Source organism: Cynocephalus volans, chromosome 2, assembly GCF_027409185.1.
Source record: "Cynocephalus volans isolate mCynVol1 chromosome 2, mCynVol1.pri, whole genome shotgun sequence".
Classification (NCBI taxonomy): Eukaryota; Metazoa; Chordata; class Mammalia; order Dermoptera; family Cynocephalidae; genus Cynocephalus; species Cynocephalus volans.
Genome location: NC_084461.1, coordinates 134,397,748 through 134,414,322, shown reverse-complemented (window position 1 = coordinate 134,414,322; position 16,575 = coordinate 134,397,748). Strand labels below are relative to the sequence as shown.

At 39.0% G+C, this 16,575-nt stretch overlaps 1 protein-coding gene across 2 annotated transcripts in view; it reads left to right on the top strand.

The window, feature by feature from the left end:
• GLRA1 (glycine receptor alpha 1) overlaps nt 1-16,575 on the top strand; it is a 115,266-nt gene that overhangs the window by 37,804 nt on the left and 60,887 nt on the right. For both annotated transcript variants that reach the window (XM_063086878.1, XM_063086877.1), the window contains exon 3: nt 900-967. In XM_063086878.1, the coding sequence (XP_062942948.1) occupies nt 900-967 (68 nt within the window). The remainder of the gene's footprint in view (nt 1-899; nt 968-16,575) is intronic.

The window sequence follows — 16,575 nt, the reverse complement described above, 5'->3', positions numbered from 1 at the left end:
CATGCCCCTTTCTTAATTTCCATTAAGATGATCACCATTGGAGTTAGACAAATATGAACTCAAACTGGCTCAACCATCTACCAGCTATGTGGCCATGGACAAATAATCTAACCTCTCTGAGCCTGTTTCCTCATCTATAAAATGGAGGTAATAACAATACCTTCTTGTGGATTTGTTGAAAGCATGAAATGAGATGATGCTAATAATACTCTCAGCAGAGCAGCAAACCCTGTAATGCTCAGTAACTGGTAAATGCTATAATTAATAATATAAAATAAGAGATTGGGCCTCAACTAAACAGAATTCTCTCTAACAATGAGATACTAAAGCAGAGAACACCCCTCCATTTCTTTCCTATGCTTTGCAGTAGGATTCAAAAACTTGCTGGGAAAGTATTTAGCAAACACTTGCGAACTTCCCCTTGAGGTTCCCTCTGGATTCTTCAGCTGGTAGTTCCCATCAACACCCTTTCAGACAACCATTCTTGGTTCATAAGTTCAAAGCAAGCAACTTGCTGTTGCTTGCAATTCCCAAAATGGTCTCCAAATGTTGTAGCCATAAATACATTTCAGCCACAAATTAGAAGGCAGCCGATGGGGTTTGGGGAAGGGATTTCAACCATATGGCAGAATGATGAATCATCCTGTGTTAATGAAAGTACATCTCGGCTCAGCCTCTGGTGTTCTGTACCTGGCACTCACTTAGGAACAAGGGAGTCTGGCATAGAGATGTTAAATGGTGGCTGGGAATTCTAGGTGCTTGGGAGTGAAGTGGAGGGCAAGTAAGGGTCACCTTCACCAAGGGGATCCATCCCTGAAGTCAGTGTTCTAGGAACGGGTCCTATCCTGTAGGTTTCTCTGTGGCCATGGAGCTAAGCAGGAATCTCTCTTGATTGGCAGGTCCCCCGGTGAATGTGAGCTGCAACATTTTCATCAACAGCTTTGGTTCCATTGCTGAGACAACCATGGTGAGTGAGTCACAGCACAAGCTGCTATTTCCTGCTGGGATTATCAGTCTCCCTGAAATATTTATCCTCTGCACTGGTCTTCCCCAAGGAGGTGGAGAATCAGGTGCTTTTTTCAGGTCTCCAGTGGTATACCATGAGGCTTTGAGGTTTTTACTGTTCTATTCAGTAATTTTGGTAAAGACATAACATTTGAAAATAGCCAAAGAGCTAGCAGGGCTAGCACATGCCAAACACCCAAAATTACAAAAACAAAATTATACAACAGGCTAAACTTTTAGATTAAAAGAAAATATGAAGACCTCCTGCCATTTAAAATTCAACTGCAGAATGATGGGAGACTGCTGATTATAGAAGTTGAAATGGGTAGATTTTGTTTTTTTTCAAAACATATGAAACATTTAACTCAAAATATGCAGATAAAAATATGGTATGTGAAAGTTTATTGTTAGAATGGAGTGGTTACTTTTTTTTTTTCCTTTTATTCTTTTTTTAATTATCATTAGCATGTTCATTATTACAAATTAGGATTTTTTTTTTTTTTAAGACAACCAGTAAGGGGATCTTAACCCTTGACTTGGTGTTGTCAGCACCATGTTCAGCCAGTGAGCGAACCGGCTATCTCTATATAGGATCCAAACCCATGGCCTTGGTGTTATCAGCACCACACTCTGCCAAGTGAGCCACGGGCTGGCCCCAGGATTTTTCTTTATGCCCTTTACCTGACCTGTCCCTCCCCAAACCCCCTCCATCCCTTCCCCCACTCTCTGCTAACCTTAGGTTTGTTCTCTCCTTCTGAAAGTTCAATGAATTGTTGTGGTCTTGTCTTTTTTTGCTATCTCTCTCTCTCTCTCTCTCTCTCTCTCTCTCTCTCTCTCTCTCTCTCTCTCTCTCTCTTGTTCTTTCATAGAACTTAATTATACATGAGAACATGCAGTATTTTTCTTTCCTGGTCTGGCTTTTTTCACTTAACATAATATTCTCCAAACTCATCCATGTTGCTGTAAATGGCAGAATTTCATTCTTTTTCATGGCTGAGTAGTACTCTATCATGTATATATGCCACATTTTCCTTTTTATTCTTATCTTAATCTATCAATATACAATGTTGTTGATTTTCATGTTCCTCTGCCAATTCCTCCTTTTCCTCCCTCCCTCTCCCCCTTCCCCTCCACCCCCATCATCATATCAGTTCACTTGTCTTAACAAGTTCAAGGAATTATTATGATTGCTGTGTCTTCTCCCCCCACCCCTGGTTTATTTGTTTGTATATTTATTTATTTATTTTTATTAGCTCCCACAAATAAGTGAGAACATGCAGTATTTCTCTTACAGTGCCTGGCTTATTTCGCTTAATATAATTTTTCTCTAAGTCCATCCATGTTGTTGTAAATGGTAGTATTTCTTTTTTTATATAGCAGAGTAGTATTCCATCATGTAGATATACCACATTTTCCTTATCCACTCATCTGATGATGGGCATTTAGGCTGAGTTTCCACTCTTGGCTATTGTAAATAGCACTGCAATAAATGTGGGAGTATAGGTGTCCCTTTGACATAATGATTTCCATTCCTCTGGGTATATACCCAGCAGTGGAATAGCTGGGTCATGTGGTAGATCTATCTGTAATTGTTTGAGGAACCTCCATACTATTTTCCATAGAGGCTACACCATTTTTCAGTCCCACCAACATTGTAGGAGTGTTCCTTTTTCTCTGCATCCTCTCCAGCATTTGTCATTCTCAGTCTTTTGGATATTAGCCATCCTAACTGGAGTGAGATGGTATCTCGAAGTGGTTTTGATTTGCATTTCCCGAATGCTGAGTGATGTTGAGCTTTTTTTCATGGGTCTGTTGGCCATTCACATATCTTCCTTTGAGAAATGTCTACTCAGCTCCTTTACCCATTTTTTAATTGGGTTATTTGTTTTTTTGCCATAGAGTTCTTTGAGTTCCTTGTATATTCTGGATATTAAGCCTTTGTCAGATGTATATTATGCAAATATTTTCTCCCACTCTGTTGGTTATTTTTCGATCTGTTAATTGTTTCTTTTGCTGTGCAGAAGCTTTTTAGTTTGATATAATCCCATTTATTTATTTGCCTGTGCTTTTGGGGTTGTACTCATAAAGTCTGTACCCAATCCTACTTCCTGGAGTGTTTCCCTATGTTTCTTTAAGGAGTTTTATTGTTTCAGGATGTATGTTTAGTTCTTTAATCCATTTTGAGTTGATTTGGGTATATAGTGAGAGGTACAGGTCTAGGATGTATACTTAATTCTTTAATACATTTTGATTTGATTTTGGTATATGGTGAGAGATATGGGTCTAGTTTCATTCTCCTACATATGAATGTCCAATTTTCTCAGCACCATTTACTGAAGAGGCCCTCTCTTCTCCAGTGTGTAGACTTGGTGCCTTTGTCAAAGATCAGATGGCTGTAGGTGTATGGGTTGATTTCTGGATTCTCTACTCTGTTCCATTGGTCCGTGTGTCTGTTTTTATGCCAGTACCATGCTATTTTGGTTACTATAGCTTTGTAGAATAGTTTAAAGTCCAGTAATGTTATGCCTCCACCTTTATTTTTTTTCTTACTCAGGATTGCTTTGGCTATTCATGGTCTTTTGTTATCCCATATGAATGTTTGAATTGTTTTTTCCATTTCTGAGGAAAATGTCATTGGAATTTTGATGGGGATTGCATTTAATCTGTAGATCACTTTGGGTAGTATAGATATTTTCACAATGTTAATTCTTCCAATCCAAGAGCATGGGATATCTTTCCATCTTCTGGCATCCTCTTTAATTTCTCTCAACAGTGGTTTGTAGTTCTCATCACAGACCTTTTTCACATCCTTGGTTAACTTTATTCCTAGGTATTTTATTTTTGGGGTGACTATTTTAAATGGGCTAGCTTTCTTGATTTCTTTTTCTGCTAGTTAGTCATTGAAATATAGAAATGTTACTGATTTTTGTGTGTTGATTTTCTATCCTGCAACTATGCTGAAATCATTTATCAATTCTCAGAGTTTTTTTGCAGAGTTTTTAGGCTATCCTATATATAGGATCATATCATCTGCAAACAGGGACAGTTTGACTTTATCTTTTCCAATCTGGATGCCCTTAATTTCGTTCTCTTCCCTGATTGCTCTGGCTAGCATTTCCAATACTGTGTTGAATAGGAGTGGTGAGAGTGGGCATCATTGTCTAGTTACTGTTCTTAAGGGAAAAGCTTTCAACATTTCCCCATTCAGGATGATACTGACAGTGGATTTGTCATATATGGCTTTAATTGTGTTGAGATATTTTCCTTCTATATCCAATTTTTAGAGAGTCTTTATCATGAACAAATGTTGAATTTTATCAAATGCTTTTTCAGCATCTAGAGAGATGATCATGTGGGTTTTATCTTTAATTTTGTTAATGTGGTGTGTCACATTTATTGACTTGTGTATGTTGAACCAACCTTTATCCCTGGGATGAATCCCATTTGATCATGGTGTATAATTTTATGTATGTGTTGCTGTATTCTATTAGCTAGTATTTTATTGAAGATTTTTGCATCTATATTCATCAAAGATATTGACCTGTAGTTTTCTTTTCCTTTTGTATCTTTGTCTGGTTTTGGTATCAGGATGCTGTTTGCTTCATAGAATGAGTTTGGGAGAATGGCCTCTGTTTCAGTTTTTTTGAATAGTTTATAGAGAATTGGTATTAATTCTTTAAAGGTTTGGTAGAATTCTTCAGTGAAGCCACCCCGTCCTGGGCTTTTCTTTGTTGTGAGACTGCTGGTAACAGCTTCGATATCTTTGATTGTTATTGGTCTGTTCAGATTTTCTGTCTTCTTGGCTCAGTCTTGGTAGTTTGTGTGTGCCCAGAAGTTTATCCATTTCCTCCAGATTTTCAAATTTGTTGGCATATAGTTGTTTATAGTTACCTCTAATGATTCCTTGTATTTCTGAGGTATGGTTGTAATATCACCTTTTTCCTTTCTAATTTTTGTTATTTGTGTCTTCTCTCTTCTTTTTTTTAGTTAGCCTTGCTAATGGCTTGTCAATTTTATTTACCTTCTCAAAAAACCCACTTTTTGTTTCAATGATCTTCTGTATCATTTTTGGGGTGTCTATTTCATTTAGTTCTGCTCTAATTGTGGTCTATCCTGGAAAATGTTCCATGTGCTCATGAGAAGAATGAATATTCTGAGGTTGTTAGAAGAAATGTTCTGTAGATATCTGCCAAGTCCAACTGGTCTAAAGTGTTGTTTAGATCTTGTGTTTATCTGTTGATTTTTTGCCTAGATGAGCTGTCCAATGTTGAGAGTGGGGTGTTCAGGTCCTCTCCTATTATGGTATTAGTGTCTATCTCTTTCTTTAGATCTAATAATGTTTGCTTTATAAATCTGGCTGCTCTGATTTGGGGTACATATATATTTATGATTGTTATGTCTTCTTCTTGGATAGATCCTTTTATCATTATACAGTGGCCTTCTTTATCTCTTTTTACGGTTTTTGGTTTAAAGTCTCTTTTATAAGAATAGCTACTCCAGCTCGTTTTTCATTTCTGTTTGCATGATATATCTTTTGCCATCCTTTTACTCTTAGTCTATGTGTGTCATTACAGGTGAGGTCAGTCACTTGAAGGCAGTATATTGTTGGGTCCATCCTTTTAATGCAATCATTCAGTCTGTCTTTTGAGTGAGGAATTTAATCATTTCACATTAAGAGTTATTACTGAAAATGTTAATTTACTACAGGCATTTTATTGATTTTTGTTTGGATGTTTTAAATATCTTTTGTTCCTTTCTTTCTGATTTACTTTTTATCTTCTATGTTTATTGGTTTCTTGGAATGGTAGGTAAAATTTTTTTCTCTTTATTGTTAGTATTTTTACTTTACTGGTGGGTTTTTTTCTTTCTTTAGTATTCATGATAGTAATGGTTGTTTTTCAGGTACCAGACCAGTACTCACTTCAGAATTTCTTGTAAGGCTGGTGGTGTGGTAGTGAACTCCTGCACTTTTTGTTTGTCTGGGAAATATACTCTTTGTTCTTCATTTCAGAACAATAATCTTGCTGTTTAAGTATTTGTGGCTGGAAATTTTTATCTTTTAGTATTTTGAATATATCATCCCATTCTCTTCTGGCTTTTAGGGTTTCTGATGAAAAGTCTGATGTTAGCCTGATTGGGGTTCCCTTATAGGTGACTTGACACTTCTCTCTTGCAGCTTTTAAGATTCTCTCTTTGTCTTTGTGTTTTGCCAATTTGACTATAACCTGTCTTGGAGGACCTCTTGGGTTGAATACGTTTGGGGATTTTTGAGACTCCTGAATCTGAAAGTCTCTATCTTTCCCTATACCTGGGAAGTTTTCTGCTATTATTTCATTGAATATGTTTTTGATGCCATTTCCTCTTTCCTCCCCTTCTGGAATAACCATGATTCAGGTATTTGAACACTTAAGGTTTTCTGTTATCTTTCTTAGATTCCCTTCAATTTTTTAAATTCTTTTTTCTTTTCTTTTTTTTTTTTTTTTTTTTTTTTTTTTTGGTCCACCTGTGTTATTTCAAACAGGCTGTCTTCAAGTTCAGAAATTCTCTCTTCTGCTTGTTCTAGCCTACTGGTTAAGCTCTCTGTTGTGTTTTTTATGTTGTTGAATGAATCCTTCAGCTCCACAAGCTCTGCTACTTTCTTTTTCAGGGCACTGATTTCTTTGTACACTTCCCCTTTCAAGTCCTGTATACTTTTTCTCATTTCATTGTGTTGTCTGATTCTTCTTGTTTCTCATTTAGTATCCTTAGAATTATTGCTGTTCTATAGGACTTCCTATTCTATAGGATCAAGAACTTGAGAATTATTATATTCCTTTGGTGGTTTCATACTTTCTTGGTTTTTCATATTTCTAGTATCTCTCCATCGGTGTTTAGTCATTGTGGCAGAGGGTTTCACAGTCCACTCGTTCCACTCTGGTGTCTGAAGCAGTGGTAGGGAGTTTTGCTGATGCTTAGCTGCCTGTGCCTGCCTTGGGGTCTGGGCGTCAGCAAGCCAGGCCTCTCTGGGCAGGGACTCACCTGGCCTGGATCCCGCAGATGCCGTGCTGCTGCCTCAGGGCCTGCGGGTGAGCAGGTTCAAACTCTTGGGGCTGGGGACTCACCTGGCCTGGCCTGGATCCCACAGCAGGTACAGGTTCAGTGCTGCTGCCTCAGGGCCTAGGGGTCGGTGGGTCCCACATTTTCCTTATTAGTCATCTGTCAAAGGACACTTAGGTTGGTTCCATATTTTGGCTATTGTAAATAAAGCTGCAATGAACATGGCAATGCAGGTATCCCTTTGACATGATGATTTCCATTCCTTTGGATATATAAACAGTAGTGGGATTGCTGGATCATATGGTAGTTCTATCTGTAGCTGTTCGAGGAACCTCCATACTGTATTCCATAGTGGCTGTGCTAATTTGCAGTCCCACCAACAGTATAGGAGAGTTCCCCTTTTCCCGTATCCTCACCAGCATTTGTTATTCATGGTGTTTTAAATAATGACCAGTCTAACTGGGGTTAGATGATATCTCAGTATGGTTTTGATTTGCATTTCTCTGATGACTAGTGATGTTGAGCATTTTTTTCATGTACCTGTTGGCCATTTGTATGTCTTCCTTTAAAAAATGTCTATTCATCTCCTTTGCTCCAAAGTGGGTATATTTTGTTAATTGTACTATTTGTTTTACTTTTGGATGTATTTAAATTTTTACATAGTAAAAAGTTTAAAATAAATCAATTACCCTAGAAAAAAAGGCTAGAAGGAAAAAGACCAAAATGTTAATAGTGATTATCTCTAGATCATGGACTTACAGATAATTTTCATTTTCTTCTTTCATTATCTCTATGCTTTTCAAATTTCTGCATGGACTGAATATTACATGGTAATTATAAATAGAAGCAATGAAACTTTAAATTTTTTCTCAGCCCTTGAAAATCGATAGTACTGGTGTAATCAGAGCAGCCTAAAGTTAACTCTTTATGTGTAGAGTGAGAAGCAGCCAGTCAATCACCTAGTCCTATACATGTCACTTTCTCAAAGTTCTCTAAACCATCTGCTTCTAGACATCCACCTGCCCCTAGTGTACTTCAGGCTTCCATCGTGGCTTGCTCACATTGCTGCAAAGGGTTCTCATTGGCTTCCATCTTGCCCACCTCCAATCCATTCCTTTTCACACGGCAGTCTCTCTAAAACACAAATCTTACCACACCACTCCCCTACTTTAAACCCTCCCCACGGCTCTCCATTATCTCCAGCATTAAACCGAAATTTCTTGCCAAGTTTAGAAGGCTCTTTGTGATTCTGCCCTGCGTCATCTCTTTTTTCGCCTGCTGCATACTCTACTAGTTGTTTAGCGTTCTCCCCATAGGTGGTCTCTTGATCTCTGGTTTACAGGCCTTTGCCGGGCCTCTGCGGAGAGCACCCACTCCAAGCTCCTTTCCCTTGCCAATTCTTATTCTCCTTTCAGACTCTGCTTAGAATTACCTACATAGGAAGCCTTCCCACTCTAACACAGGTGTATTTGTATGTGATTTCACATATGTGCTTGGCCCAAGGATGAGATGGTCCCTTCTGTCCATTCTCACGACACATTTTACAATTCCCACAATAGCACTTGTCACTTACATTTACCTCTGTACCAGTCTGCTTATTTGTCCCTCCTGTCACTATAATGTAAGTTCTTTTCAAGCTGAAATCTTGTCTCATTTCCCATGGTAACTTCAGCAGCTAGCAGCACAATGATTCAATAACAGGTACTCAATCATTTTTTAAAATAAATAAACCAAATCAGATATATCGTTTGTCAATTCAAACCAACATTTGGTCCTAAACACTTATGGAGATTAGATTGAAACTTTCAGTCCCAGACTGATGAAGATCACTGAGCTCTGTAGATCACAGGGCAAATGGTCCAAAGTCTGTCCCTTTATAAACAGGCCTGTCTTGATATGTCAAGAAGACCCTGCCCACATTAAAAGGACAACCAATGAAACTCCCTAAAGCTAACAGACCTCATCTCCAAATGGATATGATCCCACCGATTAACTAGAAACAAACACAGCTACTTTTCACTGGGTATCCAGGTCCACACTTTGAATGGATGTCTTACAAGAACTCTTAATGATTCCTTCTGCTTTTCTTCTTCTCCTCCCAAATCAGAAGCATGTTGACATTTGCATTATTCATAATGTTTGTGCAGTGAGTATGAATGTTTCTACTTTTCTTCCCAAATGGTAAATGTTTATCATAGGTTATCTAGGTGACTAGACCACCTGATTATGTAAAGGATGTTATTTAAGGACAGGTGCACATATCTGCACTCTCCTCTCCACCAACACAAGCCCCACCCCCAACCCCACCACAACACACACACACACACACACACACACAACTTGTTTCCCTGTAAAGACCAGCAGGAATCTATTTCCTTGATACAGATTCCTAAAAGAATAAGGACATACCCTTATTTTGTGTGGTGATTAAAAGTCCAGCTCTGGAGTCACTTAAACCTGAGCTCACTCACATCTGTGAGGAGCTTATTTGCTTCACGTCCTTAAGCCTCAGTTTCCTCATCTGTAAAATATGAATGGTGATTAAATTACTGACCTCCTTAAGTTATTGCGTGTGGGGTATGCAGGAAAATATTGGTTTTTGGTTTTTAATTCCAAGTTTTTATTAGAAAGCAAATTCAGTAATTCACTCTATCTTAATTTGTACCTGAATTTTCTCCAGAACTTCATTCTGGGACTTTGAACAGTTTGAAATCAGAGCCTACTGGGGAAAGGCTGGCAGTTAGTGACCTTACATGGGCTGTTGGGGCTGACTTAGAATGATGGCCTTACTTAGATTTTCTAATCTTTAAGTTGGGTGGAAAGAGACAACTTAAACATTAGACAATCTAAGTAAGTAATCTAATCTTTTTCTTCCAAAATTTTCTTCCAAACTTGAGTCATATAGCTCACTCACTTCTTTTACCCATGACACTCTTATGGCTCCAACCACACATACTTTCTGTCAACCTTAAATGAAGGCACTTTCCCTGAGGGAGAGTTCATCTGTCTCCATGGCTTCAACCTTAGGCTTTTGGCTTCAAACTTTACACCCCTATGCTAAATACTTTTCTGCGTTGCAAATCTCAGTTTCTATCTGTGTACAGTATGTCCCCTCCTTCTTCAAATTCCTCATGTCTAAATGCACACTTACTTTCTCCTGGGGGGAAAGCCTGCTTCTCTTCTTTACATGCCCTATTTTAGTTAGTTGTAACACCTTTTTTTATTTAATCTATTATTTCTATCATGGGGAAAGACATAGGGAAGGAAACAACAATTCTTATAATAGCGTATCTACCTACAGTAAAACACCTAATTGCTCCCTTCCTTTTCATCCAGCAATTACTCAGATAGAAACCTTTGCAATGGTAGCCAAATATTCTTCTGGTAGGGGCTTCCTATTTGAGGGAACCCTGGAAGAGAGGGGTGCACGTGTGTATATGAGGGTGTACACACAGGCATTCACAATTTCCTTTATTAGGTCACAATGATATTTTTGCTGACAAATATCCCCAAAGAAAGTAATGTTGGAGGGTGTGGCCAACACGGAGCACACCAAATATTCCATGTGTCTTTGTACTTTATCCAGATCTTTCTGCAATTAAGTTGGGACCATATGACTAGCTCTGGTCCTTGGGTATGAATTGAAATGATGTGTAACATATTTATGGTAAGGCTGGTAAGAGTCAAGTGTCTTCTCCATCCTTCTTTCCCTGCTGCAAAAATCATGGTCTTCCAGAGAATGTTGCTTTATGAGGTTGCCCGAACCATACCACACTTCACATAGGAGAGAAATATACCTTTACTACGTTAAGCCATTGACATTCCAAGGTTTGCCTGCTATGACATTAAGTCAGTTACTCTAATAAAGATTGCTTGGTTATCCTTGTTAAATCAACTGTAAATTTTAAACAGTAGTTTATTTTAGAACTCCTGGTATTTTGAAATTTATCAAAAATCTTCACTTCCATTAATATTTCCTTTTAGTATCATCTTTAAGATAATGAATCCAGAAGTTTATTTACTTAGTAAAGGAAGGTATCCAGATCAAGTTTCAAGGATTTCCATTTTAGTATTTGCAGATTTGGTAACTCTCTGTACGTGTGTGTGTGTGTGTGTGTCTGTGTGTGTGTGTGTGTGTGTGTGTGTGTGTAGGCATATTTTATAATGTTCTCTCGCATCTGCGTTCAAGTCCCCCAAATCATACATTTAGAAATTGCTTTTATCCATCTGTTAATTTTAGTTGTTTTATTCCATTGTACCTATCTTGAGGTATAACAAACATACAGATACTAAATGTTTGCAGTAGAGATATAATAAATGTTTGTGTCTTTGTATTTATTTGTAATTTTGACTGAAGGTAATCACTGGACATCAATTAGATGTTCCCTCACCAGCCATCTCTGAAATCCTTGTTTACGCCCTACAGTCTGAATCAGGTGCCCCTACAGAGACACCCACAGCACTGGAGCATGGGGGTGGGAACAGTTATTATATTACTGCATAAATGCTTGGTCAACAACAGGAAAGTGTTTATCACAGTAAACGCTTTGTAAATGTTTACTAAATGCTTTTGATGATAATGATAATGGTAATGATAGCGACTGGATATTGAAGCTGCAACACTATCACTGATTCACTGTGTGATCCTGAGCAATCCTTAGACTTCTCAGAGCCTTGGTTTCTCCCTCCCTCCCCTCCATGTCTTCTGTCTACCTTTACAGACTTACTCCTGCTGCATTTTTGCTTTCTACAGAGACAGTGTACAGCAAAGTAATTAGGACAACGTCTTCCACACTCAGACAAAATTTGAGGCTCTGCCCTGTGACCTTGGGCAAGCTAACCTTAGTCTGCTTCCTCATCTGTAAAATGGGGATACCCACAGCATCCACCTCGTGGCCTGTTGTGAAGACTAAGAGATAAAGTATGGAAAGTGCCAAACACAGTTCCTGACACAAAATATATGTGCAAAGAATGTCAGCTATTAATATTAAATGCCACTTATAATTCTCAGCACATTTTCACATTTACTCCCTCACCTGATTCCTTCATCAAATGGTAGGCCTTACAACCACTCTGTAAAGTAGATATAGGCCACGCTATGCTCCCCATTTTACAGCTGAGGAAACAGATTTGGCAAGATCATATCACAGAACTAGTTAGTGACTTAGCAGGGATTACAACCTAATTCTCATAACCTGTAGATAAGTGTGTGTTCTGCACCACACTGACATAACATCGAAGAGTGCAGACTCAAGAAATTGGGGGCTGGGGACCTACAAAGCACACTTAAGCTAAGTATTATCAAAAATGGAAATCCAATCCCATATTGTGCCAGTCTCAGCACACCTCAGGAGAAAACAGTAAATAATGACAAAAGAAATTACCAACAAGAGGAGCCCAGAAGAAATGGCCCCTGGGTGGAGATGAATAATCTTCAGAAAGGAAACGAAGGATCAAAAATGATGTGCTTCCTCAGGAGTGGTCCACAGGTGACATACTTTTCTCCCTGTTTATTAAAGTTAATCCAGCGTAGGGCAGAGGTTGCCATTTCCAGCTTGTACATTCCATAATACTGTAATTTTTCTTACTGGCTTCTTAATTATCTATATATGTTCAATTTCCTTTGACAATGACTTAGAGAAAAAAACTAAAAATATAAGCGCTAGAAGAAACCTTAAGAAAGCATTTAATTCAGTGCTTTATTTTACAGAGAATGACTCATATGGCTAGAGTGGTGACGTCACTTGAGCGAGGTCACAGAGCATGAAACGGTTGTGACAGAAACCCAGGTCCAATGGTCTTTGCAGTGGCCAAGGATTCCCCTCCCTTCAGCTTCTTTCTTCCCTAGATCCTGCCAACCAAACCCTTTGGACCACTTTCCCATTCAAGCCTCTTTCCTTGTCACTCAAAGTGTGCTTAGGGTGCAAGACTGGGCTCATATTAATATAACAACAAAAACCACAGCCTGTTTTTGAAGAACACATTAGATGCTACTACGTGCCAGGCAGTATACAGAGCACTTCTGTATATGTCATCTCAGTTAGGCCTCACAACAACCCCCAAAAGGTAGAAAAGGTTATCCTTAGTCAATAGATGGGGAAATGGAGGATCAGAAAGGTTAGGTTATTTACCTAAGGACACACAGCTAGTAAGTGGCAGAGGTAGAATTTGAACTTGGACCTATCCCAAAGCACATGGTCTCCTGAGCCAAATATAAATATTTATTTCCTGAATGTTTGGGATTATCCAGCCTTTTCTTGTCTGCTTTCATCACAGGGAATTAGAGCTGACAGGGAACTTCATTGAACAGACATGGAAACTGGAGGCCAGAGAGAGAATTGCACTTGCCATTGGACATGACACACAGCTAATTAGTGGCGTGGTCAGCGCAGGCTACCTGACTTCCAGCCCAGGGCTCTGCCTCTCCAGCCATGCAAAGAGCTGGCTGTACTCCATGAATGCATGATAATATGGATATAATTCCAATGTCTGAAACCTTCCAGGCTATGTTTGTTCTCCAAAAACAGCAGGAGTGCATAGCAGCTCTATAAACAGCTGGAGTCCCCAGGCCTAACTGTCTGCTTCCCAGGGCCTGGCTTTATTCACCAGAGCTAACAGACTTGAGAGTAGAGAGAGGCAGCCAGCAAAGCAACAGGGGTCTCTATCCATTCCTGACAAGGGGAGGGCTGAGAATGCCTGTCCTTCATCTGATCTTCCCAGGGACTCTCTTTGAGTCTATGCAAGAGGAAGGTAGAAGTCAGGACAGGAGGATGGACAAGGGAAAAGAGGAAAGGGGGTTCTGATCTAGAGCAGACCCTTTGGCCGTCTAACAGAGAAAGACCCAGAGCTGAGACCTAGAGGGAACCCTCCAGCTTGTCTGGACACATGTGCTTATGAGCATGCATAAGTGTGTGCACTACAGCATCTATGTGTTTGCATGTACATGTGTATATTATGGGATCGCAGGATTGTGCAAATGCACACGTAGACATGTGGATATGTTTATGCTAATTTGAATATATTTAGACATGTAACCACAAAGAGAAATGTGTATGACCACATATAGGTATATAGATATAAGTATATGTATTTCTGTGTTTATATATACACATATGGAAATATGTAACTGTGGATGTGCATGTACCTGTGAGTATATATATATCTACGATATGTGAAAGTATTAAGAATGAATGTACATTTATTCAAAATAATACAAATAATGTGCATTATTTTCATTTATGTATTTGTGTGTGGATATTTGTGAATGTATTTAAGTACACACCAGCATTTGTGTCAGCATATTTACATGTGTTTATATACATGGGCATGTGAATGTGTGTACATATGAATGCATGTGAATAAGTGAAAGAGTTATTTAAATATGTATCAGTATGTATGAGCACGTCTATACATGTGTGCGGGCATAAATGTGAGTGTGCACATATGGAGACATGTATATAGTTGAAATTCATATAGAACTACACATAAACACATGAGAAAGACACAGATTGAGAGAGGAAGAATGTGCGTGTGTGTGTTGACATCTTTAGGGCATGAATTCAAGTATTTCCATTATTATGACGTGCTCCAGCCTGTCTTGCCAAGGGTTGAGCTAGCCTGGTACAGAGACAGGCACACTGTGGCCAGGCCCCCTGGTGATTGATGACAACCTATGCAACTTCAGTCCACAAATTTGGCCTTTATTGTAGATATTAGGGGAAATGGAAATAGAGTCCTGAATCATGAGTCAAGAGACTTGAGTTCTTGCTCTGACACGATGTAACACCCGTGAGACTCAGCTCCCCCTAGGTACCTGGCTCTAAGAACTATGTGTAGGATATAGGTATGCAAGTCTCTCATGAATGCTACAGAAATATAAAAGATTGTTAAGACACTAAGCTATTCAGCCAAACACTCCAGCACATAAACATAAGCAAATGCCTTCCTGGTTTTATGTTTGTTTTTGTTTTTACTGTTCTCTCTTTATTCATTTTTTATTTCCACCCCATTTATTAAGGCCCTGTAAGTGCTAAATATAGCATTAGACTCTAGGGATAGAGTTCTGTTTTAGTCTTATTAGACTAGGCTTTCCTGCAGTAACAACCCCCAAAATCTCAGTGTCATAAAATAACAGATTTATCACTCATCTACAGTGTGCTGCAGATCTTGGGGACCCTCCACGGCTACTGTCATCCATTAGTGGCTCAGCATTGCATTTTCATATCAACACGTGAGTCCACATTTGCTATGCAAGGGAAAAATAAACTGAAGGGCTGAACACTGGTGTATTAGTCAGTTTGAGCTGCTATAACAAAATACTGATTAGGTGGCTTAACCTTACAAATTTATTTTATTACAGTTCTAGAGGCTGGAAGTCCAAAAACAAGGTGCCATCAGGGTTGGTTTCTGGTAAGACCCCCTTTCTGGCTTGCAGACAGCTGCCTTCTCACTGTATCCTCACATGGCTTCTTCTCTGTATGTACACAGAGAGAGAGAGTGATCTCTTACGTCTCTTCCTCTCTTTGTAAGGACACCAATCCTATTGGATTACACCCCAACCCTTATGTTCACTTAAGCTTTATTAGCTCCTTAAAGACTCTTTCTTGAAATACAGTCACACCAGAGGTATGTGCCTTCACGATGTGAAGGGACATGGTACATGCCACCATGTTTGAAGGGACACAAACATTCAGTCTGTAACAACAGGCAAGTAAACACTTCCCCTCCAGAAGTGATATATACCACTTCTGCTCACACTTCACTATCCAAGGGAAGTGATCTGGCCATGCCTGAAGGGAAGTATTATCCTCCCAGGTTTCCAGAAGAAAATACGAACCAGACATGAGTGAATAGTAGGTCTCTGCTTTCGAGGAGTCTATTGGATAAGGAAACCAAAGACAATACCACAGTATGATAAGTGAGATTACAGAGGTATGCTATGAAACACAGAGAATAACAATAACCAATAGTAACATTAGCTAACACTTACTGAATACATATTATGTGCCAAGCACTGTGAAAGTGCTGTTGTGTGACTTCAAGTAAGTTTTCCAGTGTAGCAATCTGATCATGGTGCTCTCCACACTAAAACCTTCCAGGAGAGAACAGTTTCATGGGATGACCCAAAGGATGAGGGCATTTAAAAAAACTGGTATGTGTTCAAGAGTGCCAAAAGAGGAAAAAAGTCAAGTAAGAAAGGAGAATAGCATCCGGGAGGTTTGGCAGTGGGAGGTGGGGGAAGGGAAGGAACATGTATGAAATTAGGGAATGCAATTTCAGGGGCATGAGAAAAGCAAAAGATGAACTGAAACAAAGACAGCATGAAGATATGTCTGTGAAGACAACGTAAGGTGTTGGTACTGCTGTTTGTCATTTGTTGAGTACTTTTCTGAAAACCAAGTCATTGTGGTTAGTAAATTATGTGAATTATTTTATGTAATACAATAAGCCCATTTTAAGATGAGAAAACTAAGGCTCAGAGAAGCTTGATTCACCTAAGCTTTTCCAACCACTACATGGCATAGCCAGTTATTA